Raw genomic sequence first — 24,965 nt, forward strand, 5'->3', positions numbered from 1 at the left:
AATCTGACAAGTCTGTTGCTTGGAATGGATTCCTGTTGCCAGGCCCCCTGGTCATCAGTCTTGGCTCGTTCTTGCCCCTTGTGATTTGGCTCCTCTGTCTTCTGGTTCTTTGAGGCTTAGAGTTCTGTGCTTAGGCCTTTCCTGTTGCTTCTCATTCCCATTGAGATGGTGTTTCGTTGGCATTCTCTTCTATCTCTTCTCTCCCCACCTGCCTCACTCCACCTCCACATAAATTCAGAGTTAGTGGCTAGCCTTGACTAAATAGGTTATTCATCTACTAGCATATTACAACAAAAAGCCTACCTTCTCCTAGTGGGATGGAGCCATACATCACTGTCCCTTCATGGCGGGTCTTTGCCTCTCTCTCCAGCCTGTTTGTCTGCACTGTCCCCATATTTGCATCCTGCTTCAGTCATACTGAACTCCTATTGTCAGGTGCCCTGTGTTGGTTCATTCCCTTGGCCTGACATAGACCACTTCTGCCTTGAACATCAAGTAAACTTGCAGGCTCAGCTTTGATTAGCTTTTCCATGAACCTTCTCTTGATGTCTTAAGCAGGAGATGATCGATCACTCCTTACACAGCTGTATGCCTTACCCACCTTGAATTTTAGTAATTGTTATTTTTACTTTTTTATGCATATGACTCTGTGGAGCAATTTAATTGAATCCTATCTGTAAATTCCTAAGGAAGGGCAGTTTTGAAGGCACGTGTCCTGGCCATGACTCCAGTCTTATGTGTGGCCTCTTTCCCTTAGTTGGTTTTGCCCGACTTGCTGTTTTTGCCAATCTGGTTGGTTTAAAAATTGAATTTTATTGCAGTGTGTTTGTTTGGGTGGTGGTGGGATGTGTTAAGAAATAAAACAGAAAATGTCAGATGTAGTAAGTGTATGACAAAAGAAGAAAAGCAGGGAAAGGGGACATAAGGAGTGCCAGGGGTAGGAGTGGGGTTGGTCTGGGATTGAAGAGGCTAATGAGGATTGGTGTTCTGCCAGCCAAGTACAATGAAGAGGGAAGGCCCACAGAGGAGGAAGTACGAGGGCTGGGATTTTAATGATGGACCAAGAAATCTGACTCTCTCTAGGATATTAATGATAGTTGTTTTTGAAGTTTTCTGCTCAATAGAGTCTTTTTGTATTTCTTCTTTATCATAGTTGCTTTTTTGTATTTGTTTTGTGTCACTTTTTGTGAAGTTGCCTACTGATTTCGCGAGTGGAGCCACTAAAAGCCATGGGAGCTTTGTATATCTAGACAGGGCTTGTCAACGAGGGCTTTGCTTTAGGTGATGCAGGTAAACCCTGGGACTGTCATCTGTCCTTGGCGTTAGCTCTTTCCTCTTGGGCTGGTCAGCTTCCCCAGAGAAGACTCCTTCAGGCTCCTGCCATGGAGGGCGAGGTCCTGGTTGCCAGTGTCCCGATGGCCAAATTGGGGAGGTATACAAACTCCACTTAATCATCCCATTTCAGCCTCGTACCCCCATCCCGTGCCCTCCACTGGGAGGGTCAGGGGGCTGAGGATTCACTACCAGACTTTCACACCTTTCACTCTACTTTCATGCCCACTTTTACCCCCACTTCCAGAGGTACCTAGTGCCCAAATTTCCAACTCAGGATGGCTTCTGTAGGGTAAATCAGGTTGCTTCATGGCTTTCTATGACCTGCTAAGCTGCATACTTTAATTCTGTTGGCCATCTTGACTCACAGATGTTACTCTCACTGCTTGTAAGTAGACGGTACTCTGTGCTTTTTCAATTTTCCAAGTTTAATGCATACATCCGATGTTCCGAAGCTGTGCTGTAATCAACAAGACAGCTTCCTTATTAACGTTCTCTCTGAATAGTAGATAAATAATTCATTTCAACTCTTGCTTATTTTAGGCCTCATTTCTAAGAAAATAAGAGCGTAGTCACTGGGTTAGTTAACCAAATTAAGTCTCTCAAGGTTGCAGGCTATGGAGGGGATGCAGGTGGTGAGGTGTGGGGCAGCGTCCCCCTTGGCAAAATAGAGGGGTGGAGTCGGTAGGTGTCCCCACCAACAAGCACAAATGAGGGCATGTTGTTTCAACCATAGGAGGGTCAGTGTCTCCCAGGTGGTTGAATAAATAGTTCTGGAGGGAACATAGAAGGGCCTTTGGTGAAGGCAGGGCTCGCCAAACCCGTTTTTCTCTTTCTAATTCCACCGTGGTTTTAGTGATCTCATTTTATGTTCACCACAACCACTGGCATCTCACCCGGATGATTACTGTCACTTCCTCAGTGACCTCCCAGTTTCACTCTCTCACCACATGGAAAAGGAGCTCATTCCTCTGCCAGGGAGTGTGACCAGGAAGAGGAAGAGTTTGCCAGGTGGACGAGGAATGGCAGGGCATTCCCGGATGGGGCATAGCGTGGAAAGCAGAGAAGCATGAGAGAATGGGGCACACTGAGGAAATAGCAAGTGTGTTGATCTGTGGCCTTGGTTGCCTTTGGGCCACTGTGGGAGAGAGGTCTGCAGACAGCAGGGCATAGGCTTTATGGATCCAGCTTAAGGGCTCATCCCAGGCAAGAGCCTTCTTCCAAATGATGTGTCAGCTCAGGTGTTAGGGGATTTTAATGATAATGTCTTAGTTCTTTATTGGAGAATAATATATGAAAATATTGTTAAAGCTGCTGACAAATGAACCCCTGCGATTTTGAGGGAAGGTGGGCCTGTCTTACATGATAGGATCTGTTAGATTATCACCTCTATCCATGTTTGATAGGACATTTTTACAAGTGGTTTACTGCTTGAATTTCAAAAGAATATTATTATAGAAACTTTTTTTTAAACCTCACCTGAGGACATACTAGTATTGATTCTAGAGAGAGAAAGGGAGAGGGAGAGAGGGAAACATCGATGAGAGAGGGAAACATCGATGAGAGAGGGAAACATCGATGAGAGAGAGGAACATCGATGAGAGAGAGGAACATCGATCGGCTGCCTCTCAACTTGCCTGACCAGGGAACCCGTGACCCCTCAGTGGACAGAACAATGCTCCAACCAACTGAGCCACCTGGCCAGGGCAGAATCTTTATTATTAACCTAATAGAATGCCATAATTGAGGCACAAAATATGTGACCCATGGTTTAGGAAATAGTATCAATGACTTTGTGAAGACTCAAACTGAATTGATAGCACCAAGAGGGATGGTCTCTTTTTCCATCTAAGTCAGTGCTGCTTATTTAAGAAAAAAACAGAAGCTTATTAGAGGCCCTTTTCAAATTGGCCTGAACACATTGATGTAAAACAATCCCAGGTTTTGGGAGTATAAAAGAGAGAAACGTTTGGAGTAGAACTTTCTTATCTACAAGGAATGGTTGATGAATGGCATAAAAAAAAAAAGGCTTAGACTATTCAAGTTGGAAGACTAAAAATGGCAATTCAGTTTCCTCTCAGAAACAGGCCTTGCATTGTGTCAGTGGGGACAATGGAAATAGAAGCCAGAAGTCATAGTTTATTTTGAGGTTGTTGTAAAACATTTGTCCCCCATTGGATGACTGGGGACGCCTGCAGCTACAGTTGTGCTCTGACCTCTCCCTCTGCCGTATACCATGAGCCCTCAGGGAACACAGGCCTTCCTTGCTATTGCCATATATATATATATGTTCTTATTCCAATCTGATCCTCTCGCATCCCTAAAATAATCAGCACGAACAGAATGAAGCAGATGGCATAAGCCTTCTTTGGCATACTGGCAGATCTGTATCACTCCGTATTTTTAGAATCAAGGGATTGGAAGTTATGTCCTGAGATGTTTTGGAGGAAGACTTACTATCTTTCTATGGTGACAGGTGTTGAAATATTACCGTACTGAAGACTCACATGCAATCTGTGCGTTGAGTCTCAGAACAGACTAATTATGGTCAAGACCCTCCCTTTGTCGTTCTCTGTCAGGATTGCTGGGTGTTTGCCAGGTATTAGAAAGATACTCACAAGTCTGTTTGAAGGATGTGGCCATAAAGCGCATCAGGTTTCAACCAAAGACTGGAATCAGCAACAGCCAGCCAGCTCTGGTCAAGTACGTGGTGATGGGAGAAGCTGTGTTATCTTCACGGTTTATTTTTTAAAAATAGCTGAGCTTTGATCCTTGGCCACAGTGAATTTATAGTCTGTTGGGAAAGATTATTTTTATAGACGTTTGTGATTGTATCATGAAAACTGTGCAAATATTTATATTTGAAGGTCCATATTTAATGAAATACACAGCTACAGTGAATGAAATAACTATTTGTGAATTTGAATTCAACCTCAAAAAATACTTCCTGAAGAAATTAAAGGATGTTTACTATCATATAATTAATCCAGTTCAACATCTGAGGACTAACTTTTCACTTAGCATGGGGCTAGGTATATTTAACATACAGATCTAAAACTTAGAAAGATAAAAGCCTTGGGAATGAAATAAGTTAAATAAGTATAAAAATGCTTAACTGGCTTAACGTTTTTTAGTTCTTTGGGAGAAAGTTCAATGGGGGAGTGAGTTGGAGGAAATGTGCCTCGCTTTTAAATAAAATGTGGCCATGTCTGAAACTCCCTATGTACTTACCATCTTTGAAGGCCCAAGACAAATGCAGATAATGATGTCCATGACTGTTGGACTTCTGAATCTAGGGAAGTGGCTGGAGATTGGATCTGGGAAAACCTTATTAATGCCAAAAGGCAGACACCTTTTTATTTTTAATTGAAGAAAAATTTTTCATTTGGTAAGGAGTCAGTCAATCTTGGTATCTTTTGAGAAACAAAAGAATGCAGGCTAATTTTTACTTGCACCCTCATATGTCCTTTCTGTATGTGTAGACATGTGTGTTATTCAGACTACTGGCCCCCCAAGTAGGAATAATGGATGATGAATTACATGTAGGGAGAGAATATGGCTTTTTTCCATTATATCCATAGCTGGGTGGTTAGAACCATGCGCCAGCTGACGGTTTCTTCACCAATCCCACATATCTGTATAGTGTGTTAGACTACAGCATGCTTGCAGATCCATCTTCTTTTAGGTGGTTGTTCCCAGCAGCCCATGCATCAGGGGGCTATCACAAATGAGGGAACTGAAACTCAGGACACAGCTAGCAAGTGGCTTAGCTGGAATTTGAATGGGGAATCTTCCCGCTGTATTTGTAGAATACGTGACTATATCTACATGAACTCCTCCTCTGCTTCAGGGCAACACCGGAGGGTCATCTCTTTGATGGTGAAGCTAGGAGCCAGCCTGTGCTGCCCAGTCCATCCGCCGTCAGCCACACGTGGCTCCTTAACTAAACATTTCCGTTTCTCAGTGTCACATATTTGAGTGTTCAATTGTCATCATATATGTGACTTTTCCATCATCACAGAGAGTTCTATTGGACATACTGGGCATCTTTCATAAAGCTAGAGTTGGGGAAAATGAATTTACTGAGAAGCTGACAAAAGTGTGCATGCAGGGGATTGGTATACTAGTAGGTGAGAGAATTATGAAATCCTCACCCCAAACCAGCTCCTTCTGGGTGACTAGTGCTACTTTGGGTTCAGCTAAGATGAACTTCACACTTGATATTGTGTGCACATTTTAATCTTTTTGACAGACTTGGGAAGAACCCAGAGCAGTTGCGAGTGAATGAGTTGAGCATATTTCAGCACTCTGCCTTTTATAGCTGGGCCAGTGTGAGCCAGACTTAGGCTGGAAAAGTAGACGCATCATGAGACCTGGCAGCAAGCACTCGGCCACACAGGGTAGGATTCCTGGAAGGAATTATTTTGTGGCCAGCGTTGTTGGGGACGCCTCAAAGCAGGGCCTCAGGCATGAACGGGGTTACTGTGAGGGAACAGGGAGTTGGGGAGATGGATTTGGACAGGGGTTCAGCGCAAGTCACCACACTTAGTCGCAGAGGAGAAGGTGTGTGCAAGCTGCCCTCAGAAAGAAGATTTGGTGCCAAGATGCCGGCTTTGGCTCAGTGCCGAAGCTCCGATTCAGAGTGTGGCATGTCAGTCCCAAGGGTTCCCAGCAGGTGTGGCGGGGTGGGAGGGTGTCAGCCGGGTGCCGGCTCCTGTGAACTCGGTCCAGACACTAAACATCTGAGCTAGTGGATGAGGAACACAGAAGTTTGCCGCGATTTTGGCCACTAGAAAAGGAACGTATGTTTTGTCTGTGAACATGTGCTGTGGGTTGATCTAGTTAAAGATGCTCAAACTGTTATAATAAAGTTTCATCTAGCTAGACTCTAGCTTTCCGATCAGAAAATAACTAAAAAGGTAAAGATGAACTTTCTACAATACAGAGCAACTCTAAAGACTTGGCGGTAAATGAATGGCTGCAGGACACAGACTCCTGGAAGACCTGCTGTGATTGGTCAGTTGGCCATGAGTGCACTGTTTACTTGACAAAGTACAGAAAGTGCAGGCCTGTGTACAAAAGCTCCTCCGGTGTTTAATGTCAGCATATAGGTCTCTAATTGGCACTTGAGGGGTTAGCATCTCCTCCCTGCTCCCCCCTCCCCTACCCCCGCCTCCCGAGTTACTCGCCAGGACTCTGGGAGCCAGAGTTGTACTGTGTTGTTTGTGACGCTGTCTGAGGCTCTTGGGCTCCTCAGATGATGACCAGTTGGTAGGAAAAGAAGAGCCTGGTTTTGGGTGCTTTGCTGGGGTTGGAAGGGTGGTAACAATTTGGGTTCTCCTAGAAGTGGCTGACCAACGGGGCGAGGCTGGAGCTGAGGAAATGCCCCCGTAAACAAAGGGGGAGAGGTTAGTAGAAACAGGTTACTAGAGGATGGTGTCCACACATTTCAGTGCAGCCTGAGCTTTCCCCCGAGCCATCACCAGCGTTGTTTCCTGGGAGTAGTGTGTCCCCCCTCCAGAGGCTCACCAGTGACTTGAGCTCGCTGTGTTCACATCTTGTTGCCATCGGAGCGCCGAGTCCTTCTGCATGGTAACCTTATAAGCAAATGAACTTGGATGCATGCAGATGATTTCGTTTCATCCCCTAGAAGTTTAAACAGGTGTGATGAGCAACATATGCTATGCTGACAGTGAGTGGAGAGGAACAGAGCCCACGGTTTGAATAAGCAGGGATGACTTTTGTTTCTGTACCAGTAAAACACTCCCAACACCAACTCTTTTCAGTTTGTCAGCTGAGCCTCACACTGACCAGAGATCATGGTTTGAAGTAGATAGTACCGAGTCTGTGGAAAGAGCCATCACCCTCACAAAGAAAGTGCTTCACCCACCAGCAAAACACTGTGCTCGACTCCTCGCCACTCCGGAAAAGCACCTCTTAAAGGACCCCTTAAAGCCCCCAGGAGGATAGGGCATCGTGCTGCATCAGTAGTTGATTCTGAACTGATGCGGGGAGGGGAGGGAGGGAAAAGCATTGTTTTCCAATAGCTCCGTGGTTGGCAAACTGCGGCTCGCGAGCCACATGCGGCTCTTTGGCCCCTTGAATGTGGCTCTTCCACAAAATACCACAGCCTGGGTGAGTCTATTTTGAAGAAGTGGCATTAGAAGAAGTTTAAGTTTAAAAAATTTGGCTCTCAAAAGAAATTTCAATCGTTGTACTGTTGATATTTGGCTCTGTTGACTAATGAGTTTGCCGACCACTGCAATAGCTAATGCAAGAAAACGGTTTCTCTTCTCTCCCCGTCTGCAGATTACCTTTCTACTCCTGGAATCTCATCTGTGCCCAGACTTTCCCCTCTGAGCCTGAGACTGCACACACACTAGGCTGTGGGACAGCAGGAAGCAGAGCTAGTGGCTCCCGAGACCCAGGTGTGAGTAGAACCAAGCCCAGGACGCTGCCTTTGCCCTGGCCTGGAGTTTAGGCAGGTGGTGGCGGGGGGCGGGGGGGGGGGGCTCTGCTCATGGGCTCAGGACCAACCTTTCTTTTTGTGCTTCACTGGCACAGCATTTGGTCAGCGCATCTGAAAAGGAAGGTGTGAGAAGCAAAACCATGGCTGCCTACCTTTGCCAGGTCTGTGGCCAGACGTTCCTCACCCTGGAGAAGTTCACTATCCACAGTTTCACTCACTCCAAGGAGCGGCCTTTCAAGTGCTTGCACCCCGAGTGTGGCAAAGCTTTTGTTTCCAGATATAAACTGATGAGGTGAGAGGCTTTAGAAAAGGCATGTGCTTTTACTTACGCCTTTACAGGGCTGTGCCAGTCCTCCGACCGGACACTGCACGGGCAAGGGACGCAGAATGTGGCGCCCTTCAGCCTTGAAGCCGTGTCTCTGGTGTGACTGCAGTTTCATGTGACAGTTTTGCTGTGCCCTGTCATTCTTTCCACAAGTGTGTCTTGTGCTCCTCCAGTAACAGGCCCCGTCTAACAACAGAAAGACGAGGCGAGCCGGGCTGGGAAGAGAGGCGTGCACACAGACGCCTGGAATTAAAACGCCGTCTGGGCGCTCTGACAGCTGTGCAGGTGGAGGACGTTCTCCCCTCCTGGGGCGATCTGGAAGGCTTCTCAGGACGGTGCCACCCTAACCTGTGGCCTGAAGAACGAACAGGAGGTGGACAGCGAGGAGGTTCTGGGAAAGCCCTCAGCCTTGGTCTTAAAAGCTCCCAGAACCTCACCAGAGGGTGGGGTTGGAGGAGGAAAGGGTGAGGCTCGCAATGGAGGCAAGGAAGCAGCTCCCAGCAGGCCTGTCCACTGTTGGAGAGGATTTGCTTTATTCTAATGAGTCTAAGCAGTGAAGAGCATGATTTGATTAGGACTCTGGAATGATGGCTTTGGTAGCCATTTGGAGACTAGAAAAGAGGCAAGTAGACGGATTTAAAATCTGTTGGCAATATGGAGGGCTTGTCCAGGTCCTGACAGTTAGGGTGCAGAGGAGGGAACACCTCCGAGTGTGAGGTTTTGGAGCAGTTTCTCCATTCAGGTCCAAAAGACACCCTAAGCTCTGGAAATCTGTAGGATATACAGATGGTGAGTGTGTGCACTAATCAGATTTTCAAAGGCACCCAGGATATTGCAAAGGATAGAAACCACTGTTTCAGCAGATTCCGTAAAAAAAATAGTACATTTAGTCTAAATTATTTCTTGGGTGCCTTTTAGAGACTTCCAGGAGGACATTGGATATAGGAGATGTAGCGTCTGCCTCCAAAGGATTCTTACGTCATAGAGAAGACAGAATATACACGGTAGTCTGGTTAACAGTGACTGCTGTGCGCACGGCTCCCTCAGAGCAACAGGCAGCATGCCCACGGACGCACGCTTCTTCTGATACCTGGTTAAGGGACAGACATGTGCCGTTAATCTTCATGAAATGAACTTGAAAGCTTCAACTTTCAGACTACTCGCATTTGAGTACATAGGTGATAGTCAGAATTTAGCAAGAGAGGATTTACATCTGAGTGGTATAAACAAGGACCACATTATTAGTAAATCTTGGAAGAGTTTTTAAAAAAAGATATGAATGATGTTCCTGGCCCTTAAGAATACAGCTGTTATAGATCATGTAATATAATAACCTGATTTTAAAAATGAGATTATAAATGCTTAAGTTTCTAAAAATTCAAATGTGCTCTGTACCTAGGCCACTCTCTAGTTGCCGTACATATGAGTACTGAGTACCTACTGTGTGCACCTATTTTGTTGTAAAGGCTTCCTGTTTTGCAAGAGGCTTCTCCTGTGTCCACAGTCATGATCCCCGCTTGAGCGCAAAAGCAGCGCCTGCTCAGCTCAGCCACCAGGAGGGCGCTGTAACCGTGGGGAGGAGCGCACAGAAGAGCTGCGTGTCTGGAAAGGACAGTGGTGCTCACAGCTTATGGGAATGGCAGGAGTTAGGTGGGATCACTGTGGTCAACTGCGCTGAGAGGAGGTCTTAGCCACACTGAGGAGGTGGCAAGTTCTGAACAAGGGCAGCGGCTTGTTCAGTGCCGTGCGAGGTGAGGGGGAGAAGGGCAGCAGTGTCCTTTGTGCAAGAGCCGCCTGCCTGGCCACCGCCACAGCCACCCCACGCCTTGTCTCTGCCTGGGCAACGGCCCAGAAAGGAACAGAGACGTGGTGGACAGCAGAGTGCCTTAGGGTTTGCCTTGGCCTGCCTCTCTCTCTCTCTCTCTCTCTCTCTCTCTCTCTCTCTCTCTCTCTCTCTCTCTCTCTTAATGGCAGCATTCCATCCCATTTCCCTCAGTTACAACATACACTCCATTTTATAAGTAGAGGTTGAGGGAGAAAATGACTGACTTGCTTCACCAGAAAGAGGACATGGGTCCCTATAGAGCAAACAATGGAAGCAGTGAGAGGGAGAGAGCCAAGGAGAGATGATGGCGAGGCAGGGGAAACCCGTTAGAGCAGCTGTCCCTGAGGAGTCCTAGGCTGCTGACGTGGGCCAGGTGCCACCCCACCGTGGCGCTCTGACGAGGGGACAGACAAGTATGGTTTCATGGGTTGTGAGGTAAGAGGAGAGGCTGAGGGAAGGAAGCAAGTAGTTAAAGTAATTTCAGCCATAAGATGCTTATGGCCTGGGCTGAGACCATTGCATGAGTAAGCGAGGGATACTTTAAAAGGGGAAGACAGGATGCCAGGCAGAGGAGAGAGTAAGAAATTCAGAGGAACAGAAGCTGGTGAAATGGGAACAGCGGTGTCATATGCCTTTACATGGCTTGATGTGAACCCAGAGCAGTTATCCCTGGCTGGTAAATGAACTCTAACCAGACAGAAATCCTCCACAAAGAATAAAGCAGAGAGGTGCAAGAATGGAAGATCCTGGACAGAGCCTTGGGGTCCCAGTCACTAGTGTTGGACCAAATAGAAAATTGCTTCAGTGCCAAGTCTGTCAGCCAGTCCCCTCTCCCATCTATGTCTGCTGCTGTCTCTGTGGATAACTTGTATAAGAGCGTGGCTATTTTTTAGGATAACAGACTCAAAAAACCCTTTCTGCAACCTGCAACTGTTTTTAAATATATCTGGAATTTGCAGACATCAGCATCATTTCAGGTCTCTCAACCACCTGCTGCACTGGCTCCTGTAATCAGCTCTGGTCATACTTGTCTTTGTTATCTGTATCCCTTTGCTTGCTGAGCCCTTATGTCCTGGAGGGAAGGTGCAACTTTTCTTCCTAGCCCCTGCACAGAGCAGGTTACTGTTCTTTAAGGGAGACAGAAAGAGGACTTGAGGTTTTTGCTTTTTTATATTTAAGAAAACGACAGTTAGATTCTAATCAGCTTTAAGTTTTGGAACTGGCTTCCAGTCTTCCTGCTATAGGGACCACCACTGGTTTCTAAACAGCTACTGTAGGCTCCTCACAGGTTCCCCTCCTAGGGAAGGGCCAGGAGTGGACAATGTAGGGTAGAAGGTTGGGTACACTTTAGACTTGCATTGTGTTTTGTTTTTTAACGAAATTCTTTTTCCATAGAATGAGTTGTTAGAAATTCCAAAGTCAACAAGCTCAGTTGCATTGAAATTGTCGGTAGGACAAGCTTTAGCTCCTGAAGACAAAACACCGGAAAGAGTTCACTGTCGAAGGGAGCTGAAGCAGCCCGGGCTGTGTTTGTGGCCAAAGTTGTTCATGGTGCTGTCTTGTAAGAAATACTAACGTATAGGACTTGCTGTTTTGTATGGCACAGTTAGTAAAATGTACCTTTTTAAAGATGACAAACTCAGGACTCCCGTATAGCATTAGGATTTTAGGTTTTAGGAATTCAGTGGAACTATGATAGAAATGGAATTGTGGTTTTCCAAACCTAACTCATGCTTTACAAATACAAATATAAACTAGTTGTTCTGAAATTCCCGACTGACCAGGATGACTGTGGCTTGCCCCTGAAGCTCAGTTAAAGAAACACTTGTAACTGCTGCTAGGAGGAGCACCAGGGTCCTTCTAGAGAAAGGCCTGTGAATGTTGCCAGTGCAGTCACCCATGACCTTCAGGAACTGGGTTGAAGGGCTCTACCCGGCACCTTGAGGAAGTGGAGACAGGGGCTGCACACAGCGGGGAGGATAGCTGGTAGGAAAGTATTAACTGGAGAAGACCAAGACCTAAGCATAAAGATCGCCTGGGAGGAGCGGGGTTCAGAGCCCAGTTGCTAGGGCTGGCATTCTGGGTACACTTAGATGCTGTCTCTGAGGTTAAGGATAGACTTTTTAGTTTATGTCCTACACTTGTCTCAATCAATACAGACAAGTTGGAATTGTATTAGAAACAATCTAAAATGGGGGGGGGGAGGGGCTATTGAGTCACTTTTGGAAATTCAGGAATGTTCAGTGTATAGAATAACCATTTAACCCAGTCCTGAAAGTATTTTTCATGATCACATATTTTTAAATATTTGTATGCATTTAGCAATTTCTTTGTATACACTAGGAAAATATGTACTCCAGTCATATTCTTTACAAGTGTGAAAATTGCATTATGTCTTTAGCAGCACCTGTTTTTTTTATTATAAAGTCTTATGTATGTGTAGAGTCTGGAAAATATAGAAAAGGACTTTAAAACTGAAAACGATTTCTTAAACCATCACCTAGAGAAAACTACTGTTATCATTTTAGTATTGTTTCTCTACCTTTCTTCGGGTCTTAAAAATCTGGGTCAATTGTGAAATTCTGCCTTCTGCTCCTAGACACATGGCTACCCACTCACCCCAGAAGTCTCACCAGTGTGCTCAATGTGAGAAGACGTTCAACCGGAAAGACCACCTGAAGAACCACCTCCAGACCCATGACCCCAACAAGGTGTCCTTCGTGTGTGAGCAGTGTGGGAAGAAGTACCACACCATGCTGGGCTACAAGAGGCACCTGGCCCTCCACAAGGCCAACAGCGGCGACCTCACCTGTGGGGTGTGCGCCCTGGTGCTCAGGAGCACAGAGGTGCTGCTAGTCCACCTCAAATCCCACGCCGAAGACAAGCCCCACGGAAACAAGCAGAAGAAGCACCGGTGCGACCACTGCGAGAGATTGTTCTACACCCGGAAAGACGTGCGGCGCCACATGGTGGTCCACACAGGCTGCAAGGACTTCCTGTGCCAGTTTTGTGCCCAGAGATTTGGGCGCAAAGACCACCTCACACGCCATACCAAGAAGACACACTTACAGGAGCTGATGAAAGAGAGTTTGCAGGCTGGAGATTTCCTGAACGCCTTCCACACTCTCTCTCCTCAGTTTCAGCTGAAGGCGGCCACCCTGGCTCCTTACGCTCTAGGAGCTTCTGTGCAGAATGGGCTCGCCAGCGGCTTGCCCCCTGAGGTGCACACCCTCAATCCCATAGAGCCACCCTGCCAGCCTGTACCGCCGCTGCCAGAGCCCCTGATCCCCCTGCCTCCCATGGCACCTCCCAGCTCTCCCCCTCAGCCCCTCCAGAATCACAAGTACACCACTGCTACCTCCTATCCCCCACTTGCAAACCTGCCGCTCAAAGCAGATACTAAAGGGTTTTGCAACATCAATTTGCTCGAGGAATTGCCTCTGCAAGAGCCTCAGTCACCTCACAGGCTCAACCCAGGTTTTGATCTGGCTAAGGGTGGTGCTGGTAAAGTAAACCTGCCCAGAGAGCTACCCATAGATGCTGTGAACATAACCATACCTGCCTCTCTGGAAATTTCGCCCCTGTTGGGCTTCTGGCAGCTGCCCCCTCCTCCTACCCAAAATGCCTTTGGGAACGGCACCCTTGCCCTGGGGCCTGGGGAGCCCCTGCCCCACAGGCTCGGCTGCCTGGGGCAGCAGCAGCAAGAGCCCTCACTGGCCATGAGTGCCATGAGCCTGGGCCAGCTCCACCTTCCACCCCTCCCCCATGTTTTCCCAGCAGGCACCGGCACTGCCATCCTGCCTCATTTCCATCATGCATTCAGATAAGTGGCTTATAAAGCATACTTATTCTGGAAGAGGTTTTAAGGAGCATTTTAAGGTTTTAAGGAGCATTTTAAGGTTTTAAGGAGCATTTTAAAGTTTTATGAAGCATTTTAAATGTCAGTTGTAATACAAGGAAAGATTTGGAAAGCAGGACTGGGAATATGGCTTACTCAGTTATGACTGGCTTGAGATAAGAGTTCTAGAACTGCATGCATCGTGCCAATCTGTCCTGAGTGTTCATGATTTGCTCATGCTTTGTACCAAATGTAATAAGCAAGTATTCTTTAATGGAACTGCAACTATCTATTGTCATAACCGACATCCAGACGAGGGCTGCTATATATAGTTGTCAAATTGAGTTTAATCGTAAGCCATGATCATAATCATGTTAGCTAAATAACTTTATGTAGCACAGCCTAAGGAGGGAACTATGGGAAGGTTTGAATTTCTCCAAAATGGGAGATTTTTTTCTTTTTAAGTACAACAATAACCTTTATATTGCATATTATAAGTAGGCTTTGTATTTTTTTCCCCCGGATTCTTCTACTTTTAGTTGGATGTAGTGTAGTTACTATTGCATAGCCAACCTTAGTTTTACAGAAACAATTTCTTGTGGAATAATAGATGTTTCCATTTTAAACAAGCATTTTAAATGTAGTTTGAATATTTTCCACAAGATGCTACAATGTGAGTTATCACTTCATTTATCTTAAAGACTAAACTGGTTGTCAGTTACATCTGACAGAAAAAAAAAATCACTGTGTAACCAGGTTAAGTGATAAAATAATCCAAATGTCAGTCAAAAATAGTATTTTGCTGACTTTAATATTGATTATATTTTAACAGGAATTTTAAGAAATATTACTGGAATTTTAAAATATATATATATTAAACAAGATTTTTTTTCTTTGCTTTGTCTGGCTTAAAGTACTACTCTGCTTATGTATATTTTAATCACCAACAAATAGATGCATTTTAAAATTTATCATGTAATTCAATATTAGTTTTACTCAGAATACCATTTTGCAATGTAACTGTAACTGTAATCTCGAATTTGTATCTAATGAGTTTTAAGAATATGAAACCTAACCTTTTTTTAAAACTCCTTTGTCTTTTGTCTTTAGAGGCATTCTATGTGGAAATATATCTTACATATAATAAACTCTGCAAATTCTGACTATGGCTTGTTTGATTTTTACTTACAGTTACACCACCTAACCATCCTGATCTAGACAAAACATGAACAGCTCAGTAGCTGGCTCCCTCATGCCCCCTCCTGGCCAGTACTTCCCCCCAGAACAGTGATGGGCCTTTTGAGCTTGGTGTGTCAAACTTCGCCAAAAAACTGAGCATAACTCGGGTAGTGTGTCATTTTGAGGAAAAAACATTATTTCGCAAATGTTTCATCCTCAGGAGCAGCAAATGTTTCATCCTCGGTGTCATCAGAAATGGCTACGTGTGTCAGTGCTAACACGCGTGTCATAGGTTCGCCATCACTGCCCCAGGAACTAGTAGTCTGACCTCTATTCAGCCTCTACTAGAAACCAACTTTTTTTGAGTAAAATTATGATTTAAGGTAGAAGCTTATGTGCTTCAGTTAAATTCACAACACTAAAAGTTTATTTCTGAAAATTACTGTATAAAGTTCTGAATCCTTCTATATTAAGAATTTCTTCCTGATAATACTGGTATAGGTCAGAATACTAGCTACTGAAGTTCAGTCTACCCTGGGCCAGTTTTACAGTGGTGTTTGCCATTACTTTCTAGCATGAATTAAAAATTGATTCCTTAGTGGGATTCCTTCACAAAGTATTCCCCACTCGGAAATCTGACACACTTATTTGTGTTTGTTTTACCTCTACATAAGGAGGGGGCAGAGAAAATGACGCCTCAAGTTCCTTTGCCCATCGAAGAAGCCTGGCAGCCAAACGGGAGAAACCTTGGCTCCGAGCCCTTACCAGTGGGGCCCGTGACAGCAAAGGGCCAAGGCATTTCAGGAAAGCTGCCTGGGGTGGGGCTGTCGCTGTGGATCCGACTTGGTAGATTCTTAAACTACAGCTTAATCTGGGGGGAGGAAATGAGACAAAGGGACATAGGTTACCTCATCAGTGGGGATACACGTTCTGGGATATCTGAGTCAGCTCCCATATCCCCTCTTATCTCTGCGAGGGATGCCATCTCCCAGAGGAAGGAGAGAGAGGAGTGGCTTACCTCCCCAGACGCATGGCCTAGTAGTCTTCAGTCAGTTCCAGGACATACACCTGACTTCCCTGAGCATAAAACATAGGATGTGATCCCCAAATACATATCCAAAGCGTTTCAGATGTTGTGTTTGCTGCATTATAAGAGGGAGTAGTTTGAGGTTCTCCTACTTAAATTTAGACAGGAAAATGGCTTTTAATTCCTAATTACAATTCCCTGAGTTGGAGAAAAAAATTATTAGATTAAGAAGCATGAGTTAAGTATAAATGACTCTACAAAAAGAATTTATTAACCCCTAAGGCGACAAAAATAGTTGCAAGACCCCCTCTCCACAGAGTTTCGCAACCAATGCAGAGATGAAAAGTTGGTGTCTGATTTGTCCGAGATAAATAAATGGTTTGAGGCCGCATAGAGCATCCTTGCCGCTGGGTGGGAAGGTTATTGTAACCTGTTCCACTGCGGTGTTTCCCCAAAGCCAGCTGTGTGCACTGACGTTGGAGACAGTTCTATGCGGTATACAGACGGACACTTAAAACAGGAGTTGTTCCTTTTTATAATTTCATGCTTATTAGAAGAAAATATCACAGAGGGGATTTCACGACTGTTGTGTAGAATGAAGCTGGGTAAAAACAATTTTCCTAGTAAGTAAGTAAGTAATGCTAGACTCCATAGACTGTTTCACTAAACATTTCTAATACCAAAGCAACGTTTTTGAAAAAGACTATTAAATATCCCATTAAAAAAAATGCTTCAAGTGAATCTTTGAATCAAGCATTATCATACAGATGAATGCCTTGTTTAATGATTTGGTTTTGAGTATTTTGAAGGGAGGAAATAAGAAAATTTGACACTAGTTTTACATGTCCTACATGATGTCTCGAGAGGAATCGGGCATTGAAGCAGACATCTGCTCCTTCCTTTCAGGTGGCATTGTTGGGCTCACAGCTGTCCAGGCTGATGAGCTCTAGGGAGATAGTCTAAAAGCAGAAAGAAAAGGCATTTACTAGAACGCGGTTGTTGTCACACTGAGAATGTTAAATACTTAATATTAGCTTCTCTACATGTTTAAATGTTTCTAACAAACAATTCACAAAATGAAAAATGTCCCCAACTTCATACCAATTCTACTCCGTGTCAATCTCAGGAACTGTGCTTTTAGAGGGGCAATGTGTTTAGAAAAAGGGACTGGGCAGTAGCCTTCCAGGTCAAAATGAAGAACCCATTCCCCTTTCCTGTTAAGTCAACAATCAAATGGAGTGTCATTTTCCAACTCGAGGTTTAACGAAAAGGTTTCTAGAGCCTATTTTATTAACCTAGCCCAGCCCATATTTCTCTTGGGTTTGCCTGCTATGGGGTCCTGCCCTTAAAGGCTCATTCATTCCCTGTACCTGGCACATTAGATGATCACCAACACCTGGATTAGAGTGTGTTTGTTTTTCTTACCTGGCCTCCAGGAGTTAATCTTTTTTAGAAGATTTAGTAAATCCTTGTTTGAGTTTTGCTCCAGAAGCAGGGTCCACAGCTAATCCTTTACAGACATAAACAGATTTGTTATTATGTAAAAACAAACAGCAAGAAAGAAAGAAAGAAAGAAAAGAGGAATGATTGTGAAATCCTCCCATTGGATCAAAGTCTCTATTCCGTTTTGTTTTGTTCTGTAGCTATAGACAAATACTCAGTCTCTATCCTGGGCCAAATAATAAGGAAAACCAGGGACTGTCCCAGGAGCCTTCTCTCTCTCCCCTAGCCCTCCACTTACCCATGGATGGGCCCTTTGGACTGCCACCTCAGGCGGCTCCCCGTTTATACACCCTGACTCTCCTCACCTCTCCACACCACTGCTCTGAGTCTCAGAATGTACCCTGAGCAGTCCATGCCCTCACAATTCTTTACCTGCTCTCATGCTAGCCTCATGGAAGCATGAGGTGCCTGCCCCAACCCTGTTTTTTCCATAGCGATGGACTTGCTTCACAAACAGGATTATTTTCCTTTGCGTCAAGCAGCTCTGTTAGGTTTGCAGAGGTAGGAGTTTATGGTTACAGGCATACCATAGTCTGTCTTAGACCACATGGTATGGGGCAGGATTCTCAGAGAAATCATTTTTTTGTAAAAAGGAATAAGTCCCCTCTGTCTAAAGGCCTGGAGTGTTTTATGAAGGGGGAGTAACCACACAACCCAAGCAAGGAAACTGTGAATCAAACTATCAAAGGACTCAGAAGACGTAGGAATAGAAAGAGCTTTAGTGTTCATTTTACACAAAGATCTGCAAGTTTTACTCCTTCCAATGGACCTGCATGGACCCTCTGACACTCGCTGCATTTGCCAAACAATGAAGCTACTTAAGGAGGGGGTGCTGGTGCAGGGAAGATGCTTGACTTGATCAAACCCACTGGATCCAGAAATAAAGCAGAGCCCACCCAGCAAAGTTATAAAATGCAATTCACTAAATACATGAAGCAGCACAGCTCTGGGACCCAGAACTACATTTCATAGTGGGCTCAGGCTCTTTGTATAAAGGTACTGGAGAAGCTGATGCTCAGAGGTGCCTTCCAGCAAAACAGTTGCTCTTATATCAAAACCCTTGAGAAAGCAGCCACCAGTAGATATTTGCTGAGTAGGCTATAAACCCATTTCCCATCTGAAGTTTAGACTCTTTGTGGGAATAAAGACCCACACCTTTTTCTAAAACAATTATACATATATTTATATATATACATATCATATGTATTATATATACAATACCCTACATAATAAGAGAGGAATATGCTAATTATCCATTACACCGCATAACGACCAACTGCATAACAACCAGATCACGGATCAGCAGGAGGGTGGGGCAGCGAGCTACAAGTGGGCAGTGGAGAGCTACAGGAAGGGGCAGGCAGCAAGCTATGAGGGGAGGGGCAGGGGGAGCTACAGGAGGGTGGCAGCAAGCTACTGGCGCACGGATTTGTGCGCAGGGCTACTAGTATAATATATATTTTACTAACTCCTTAGCGTCTATATATTTTTGACCCAGTTTTCCCAAAGCAGACAAAGATTTGGTTGGTTCTACCATTTCCTATTAAATTACTTGTGCAAATTGCTTTACCTCTCTCATCTATAAACTAGGGATATGAACAGTACATTTATCCCCTTTTGAGGATTAAATGAGGATTAATATATGAAGTGGTTAGAAGAGGGTAGAATTAAGTGTGGCCTATTGTCCATGAAGAAGGGAGTTATTTAGTATAGCAAAGAAGTAGACACAATTGACCTGTTCACCACCAGGAAAACAGCTAAATAAATTACACACTATAATTGCGATGTGATACTCTGTTTTTAAAGAAATTCTTCTCTTCATTTATTTATTTATGGTCTTATTTATGTTCTGTTTAATATATAGTTCGGTTCTGGCCATTTTAAATGTTTGACATAGAAGAGGCTATATTGGAATATTTACAGCTTTATAAATCTTCATCAGATTAGTTGTTAACTTTTTGTGATACAAAAAGTTTCAGACAAGTATAAAAGAATAAAATCTGTCTCAGGCTGGTAGTTAACAGTTGTGACCAAGAAGCTTTCAGTTTTATTTTACAAAATTTGCTCATTTCTAACATGAGAAATAAACTTATTTTAATATAATCCTTTTCCACACTTTAAAAATATGCAATAGTGTTATGTATTTATAGGAAGCTTTTAACAATCCTGTCATATTTGTACTAACCCAAATGATTCACAGTGACAAAACATTTTAGTAACTTGATCACAAAACCATATGGACAATATGAATTTTAATATTATAAATGCTGTTTTTTAAAGATAGAATTTATTCTGCACAGGGTAAAAAAATGTACTATTTAGCTCTCAAGTTTGAATTATCAATATGTTACTACAATTTTGTATATCAGAATCTAAGTGTTACAGGTACAAAAAGCATACTGCTAGCCAAATGAACAAAGTTTAGCTGAATCTCTGTCACATGCAAATCAAATAAATTTAAAATCTTAAAAAAAAGAAAGAAAAGAAATTCTTTTGCCATAGGGAAATGTTCAAAATTTGTTAGTGAAAAGGAAATCAGGATGTATATACATAGACTATGATCCTAATTTTGATAAAAGGAAAACAGGAAAAAATTGAAAAACTTATGAATGTTAACAATGGTCAGTCATGTCAGGGTGTGCAATTTTGGATAATTTTTTTCTTCATACTGTTCCTCCATTTTCCAATATTTTTTACAGTAAGCATTAATATCTGACATGATAATTTTTGAAAATGCTCTTTCTCAAAAGAAATTTTTGCAGGCTAACTTAAAGTGGCTAGAAATGAAAAGTTCCTAGGTCACCTGAACTGCCTAACTTACAGTGGCAGCCTGGATCACACACAGCCTGGGCTCCTGACCCAGCAATTACAGCCCTCCCTGCTCTAGGGCCAGCCTTCCACCCCAGCTTTAATTTCTATTCACATCCCTACTCTGCTCTATGCTTTGATGGGCCACTTGTTTCCACAGTTTGTCCTCTGCATTCTCATTTTCATCTCTTTGCTCAATCTCTTTGCAACTTTTCTCCACTGGTAGAAATCTAGCTCATCCTGAAAGCTCATCTTAAGGCCGCCACCTCCACGGGCTTCCTCTCTCAGACGCAGCCTCCTCCAAAAAGCCTCCTGGGCAAAGCTGATCTCGTTCATGTATTTCCTCAGGAGCTTTGTATCCCATTGCTAAATATTAGTTTACATCCCACTGTTAAATATTGACTGTTACCCCTCTAGACTTTTAAGAATCCACAGACGCAAGAAACAATCATGCATACTAATTATGTGTTCAATGAATCTTCTTAAACATCCTAGGCTTGTGTACCAACTTCATATTACATCACATGCTCCTTTGTATTAGATTCTCCTGCACACGCATATCTTCTCATAAGACTCTAGGATGGATAAGGATTAAGACTTACACACACATATATCCCCTGACAGTGAATTTAGAACAAAATGCTATACATGGGAGATACCAAATACATATTTTACTCAAGAGAGTTGAAGAATGAAAACCAAAGTTTTCAGGGCTTAACTACCAGCTAGATGAAAAGACAATAATAGGATTTATGTGGAATGCAAGTGACAACAAGTGGCCTAAATGACTGATTGGCAATATAGATATAGCAAAGCTCAACAACAACAATTTTTAAAAGACCTTCATATTACAAATAGATGAATACTGACCAGAACAAATACAACAGATAGTAGATGTGAATCTGATTCACACACAGGTCTGTTGACATCAGCAAAGTCACTCAGTGCTTTTCTCCAAGCCTTAAACACTTTTGAGAATCCACCCCACCCCACTCTACCCATCAATATACTTTTGCTTCCTTTCCAGAAGCTCTGAATGCATGTGAGGCCATGGGAAAAAACAAGAAATTAAATTGAAAAGGCATCTTAAGTCCACCTGTCTTTGGCACAGGTAAAAAAATCAAACATCATTGCAAACTGTTCAAGCCATTCCCAGTTGTTCAAGCTAAAACACTGAATACACAATCTCTGGTCAGTGTACCCATATCAACAAATTCACCCTGATCCAATCATTCTCATATGTATTCCTGAGGGTTATCTACACTAATAAAAGAGAAACATGCAAATTGATCGTACCTCTGCTACGCCCACAAGCCACACCCACCAGCCAATCAGGTGCGAGTATACAAATTAACCAACCAAGATGGCTGCGGCCATGGAGCGAGCAGGAGGCTTGGGTTTCCCCGGCAATGGAGGAAGCCAAGCTTCCTGCACACCCTGGCTAGCCCTGGCCTCCACTCAAGGCTACAAAGTTTCAATTATAGAAGATAAATAAATCCCAACAAAAATGGCTGCGGCCATGGAGTGAGCAGGAGGCTTGGGTTTCCCCCTCGATGGAGGAAGTCAAGCTTCCCGCCCCGCCTTTGGCCTGCCCTGGCCTCCGCTCAAGGCTACAAAGTTTCAATTACAGAAGATAAATAAATCCCAGATACAAGGGCCTCCGCTTGGGTCACTGGGGGGCATGGCCAGCCTGCAAACCACCACAGGCCCCTCGCCCAGGCCACCCCATGCCCCAAGGGAACCCCCACCCTGATCTGGGACACCCTTCAGGGCAATCATGCCAACCCCCACCCGTGCACCAGGCCTCTATCCTATCTAATAAAAGAGTAATATGCAAATTGATCATCACTCCAACACACAAGATGGCTGCCCCCATGTGGACACAAGATGGCCACCACAAGATGGCCAGCAGGGGAGGGCGTTGAGGGTGATCAAGCCTGCAGGGGAGGGCAGTTAGAGGTGACCAGGCTGGCAGAGGAGGGAAGTTGGGGGTGACCGGGCCTGCAGGGAAGGACAGTTTGGGGGGGACCCAGGCCTGCAAGGGAGAGCAGTTGGGGGGATCAGGCCTACAGGGGAGGGCAGTTAGGGGTGACCAGGCTGGCAGAGGAGGGAAGTTGGGGGCGACTGGGCCTGCAGGGAATGGCAGTTGGGGGGGACCCAGGCCTGCAGGGGAGAGCAGTTGGGTGGGACCAGGCCTGAAGGGGAGGGCCGTTAGGGGTGACCAGGCCTGCAGGGGAGGGCAGTTAGGGGCAATCAGGCTGGCAGGGGAGCAGTTAAGCATCAATCAGGCTGGCAGGCAGAAGTGGTTAGGGGCAATCAGGAAGGCAGGCAGGCAAGCAGTTGAGAGCCAGCAGTCCTGGATTGTGAGAGGGATGTTTGACTGCCCGTTTAGGCCCTAAACGGGCAGTCGGACATCCCTTGAGGGGTTCCAGATTGAAGAGGGTGCAGGCCGGGCTTAGGGACCCCCTCCCCCGGCCCCCATGCATGATTTTCATGCACCAGGCCTCTAGTTTTCAATAAAAATTGTCAAAATCTTGGGGCAGGGATAAGAAATGCAAAATGCTTTCTCATAAAGCTAATTAACATGACAATTATATACATAGGCCAATAACTTAAGAGGGAAATTACAGAATCAAGATATCTACTTTCTACCATACATTTCATTCAAAAAGTATTTGTTGAGCACCTCACATATGCCATGAACAATTCTAACAGGTAGAGATGTAGCAGTACAATGAAAAATAGTCAGATCCCTGCCTTCAGAGGAAATTGTGAAGAAATTAATTTTAAATGTAGAGGTTGGGGGGCCTCATTTGAGGATGACACTCAGCAAAAAACTGAAGGGAGTGAGAGGTGAACAGTGCAGATTAGTGAGGGAGGGTTTGGGTTTTCAGCAGAGGGAGCGGCCAGTGCAAAGGCCTGGACTGGGAATGTGCAGGCCTGTGAGCTCAAGGAACACCACAGAAGCCACAGGGGCTGGAGCCACAGGAAATAGTGATGGTGAGGGCAGGTGGTGGTAGAGAACCCAGTGTGGGCCATGTTAAAAACTTCGCCTTTTCCTTAGCAACATCACAGTGGTTATAAACCACCATTACCTAGTGAAAAGCAAATACAATTCCATTTTGCTTACATCTACTGGCCTACTGATCTATTTCCTAATGTAGCAGAATGGTGTCTTTATAATGTTTTTCTTAATGTACTGAGACACAGGACTTCTGAGTTCTCACTTAGGCCTTCTGCTGATTTTTTAAAAATTACTTAGTTCAAGCAAGGAAACTCTTTTCTTATTTTCAACACTGCACCTGACATGCTGTCCTCTCCCATTTCCAAATCTCTTTCCAAGTTTACTAGACCAGGGAATAGAGGCCTGAGACTCTGTTGCTGTACTTGGACTCGACTTTGCATGTTGTCAGAGTTCCCTAATCCTGATGAATTAAGAAATATTCCCTCTTGGCAAATAAGGTTTGACCTCAAACTCAAAGGAGTGCTTTTTACTGGAAAGGGAACATTATAACATATTCTTGGAAAAAATAAGAAAATCATCCATAATATAAAGAAACTGCCTTTTCTGAAGGACATTAATCTTTATACTTTAAATAAAAAGCTTATTAGTGAAACTTTTACCAACGAATACACACATAATTTGATGTGTGTGTGTGTGTGTGTGTGTGTGTGTGTGTGTGTGTGTGTGTATACTAAAATCTAATGCATTATTAAATTTTCACAGATCAGGAAAAAACTACTGACTTGAGTTTAAGGGGCTATGGGGAAATTTTAAAATATTCGTTCAATTTTTAGCCCATGGTAAGCAACTCATGAGGAATTTAAAAACGAATAAACTTTCCTGTGCTGTGTATGAACTATGAGACTGGCAGTTCTGACTCTGGTTCTTATTAATACCTGCAAAATTAGACTCCTGGCCAGAGGTGCCATATGGCCATGAATTAATTCCTCTTGCCTTCACAGTGCGTGCTGATCATTAATAAAGAAGAATGCCACATTTATTAATGCAGCTCAAAGAAGAGGGAGACCGCAGGAGAGAGAGATTTAACCCAGCTCCGCTGCTACCAGGTGTGTGCTCGAACAAATAACCTGCCTCCCAGCTTCCGTGTCCCTCTCCATAGATGAAAACACTGGGAGGACTGTTGTGAGGATTAAATGAAATGGGTCTGGCATGTAAGTAAGTACTGCAATGGGGCTATGCCTCTCTGTTACTTTGCAGACGTTATTTTGTTCTAGACAGGAAACTCTTCCCTTTTCCTTTTTTCAGCTTTCTTGAGCCATAACTGAATATGATATTGTATGAGCTTAAGGTGCACAGTGTGATGATTTGATTATGAACATTTGATTGTGAATTGATTACCACAATGAAGTTAGTTAATATCCATCACCTCACATAGTTAACTTCTGTGTGTGTGGTGGTGAGAACATTTAAGATGTGCTCTCTTGGCAACTTTCAAGTATGTGATACAGTATTGTTAACTCTAGTACACGGTTTCTATATTCATCTTATAACTGCAATATTGCATCCTTCGACCAAAATCTCCCCATTTTCCCACCCCACCCCCACCCCTGGCAACCATCATGCGGTCTCTGTGTTTGAGTTTGCCTTAGCATAATACCCTCAATGCCCATCCCTGTTGCCCCAGATGGCAGGAC

The 24,965-nt window shown here is 44.2% G+C and overlaps 2 protein-coding genes across 7 annotated transcripts in view; one reads left to right on the top strand and one right to left on the bottom strand.

Annotated features, from left to right (window-relative positions):
* Nucleotides 1-14,952, top strand: part of PLAGL1 (PLAG1 like zinc finger 1) — a 52,073-nt gene extending 37,121 nt beyond the window's left edge. For 4 of the 5 annotated variants that reach the window (XM_054721935.1, XM_054721933.1, XM_054721932.1 and 1 more), the window contains 3 exons: nt 7,642-7,760; nt 7,897-8,093; nt 12,551-14,952. In XM_054721935.1, coding sequence (XP_054577910.1) covers nt 7,942-8,093; nt 12,551-13,778 — 1,380 coding nt within the window. In that variant the 5' untranslated portion in view covers nt 7,642-7,760; nt 7,897-7,941 and the 3' untranslated portion in view covers nt 13,779-14,952. Of the gene's footprint in view, nt 1-7,641; nt 7,763-7,896; nt 8,094-12,550 lie in introns of all 5 variants that reach the window. The other variant, XM_054721936.1, reaches the window with a different exon arrangement.
* A 1,784-nt stretch (nt 14,953-16,736) lies between these two features.
* ZC2HC1B (zinc finger C2HC-type containing 1B) overlaps nt 16,737-24,965 on the bottom strand; it is a 37,367-nt gene continuing 29,138 nt past the window's right edge. For both annotated transcript variants that reach the window (XM_028140996.2, XM_028140988.2), the window contains exons 7-8: nt 17,421-17,505; nt 16,737-16,954 (exon numbers count right to left, since the gene is read on the bottom strand). In XM_028140996.2, coding sequence (XP_027996797.2) covers nt 17,435-17,505 — 71 coding nt within the window. In that variant the 3' untranslated portion in view covers nt 16,737-16,954; nt 17,421-17,434. The remainder of the gene's footprint in view (nt 16,955-17,420; nt 17,506-24,965) is intronic.

Source organism: Eptesicus fuscus, chromosome 10 (assembly GCF_027574615.1).
Source record: "Eptesicus fuscus isolate TK198812 chromosome 10, DD_ASM_mEF_20220401, whole genome shotgun sequence".
Taxonomy (NCBI): Eukaryota; Metazoa; Chordata; class Mammalia; order Chiroptera; family Vespertilionidae; genus Eptesicus; species Eptesicus fuscus.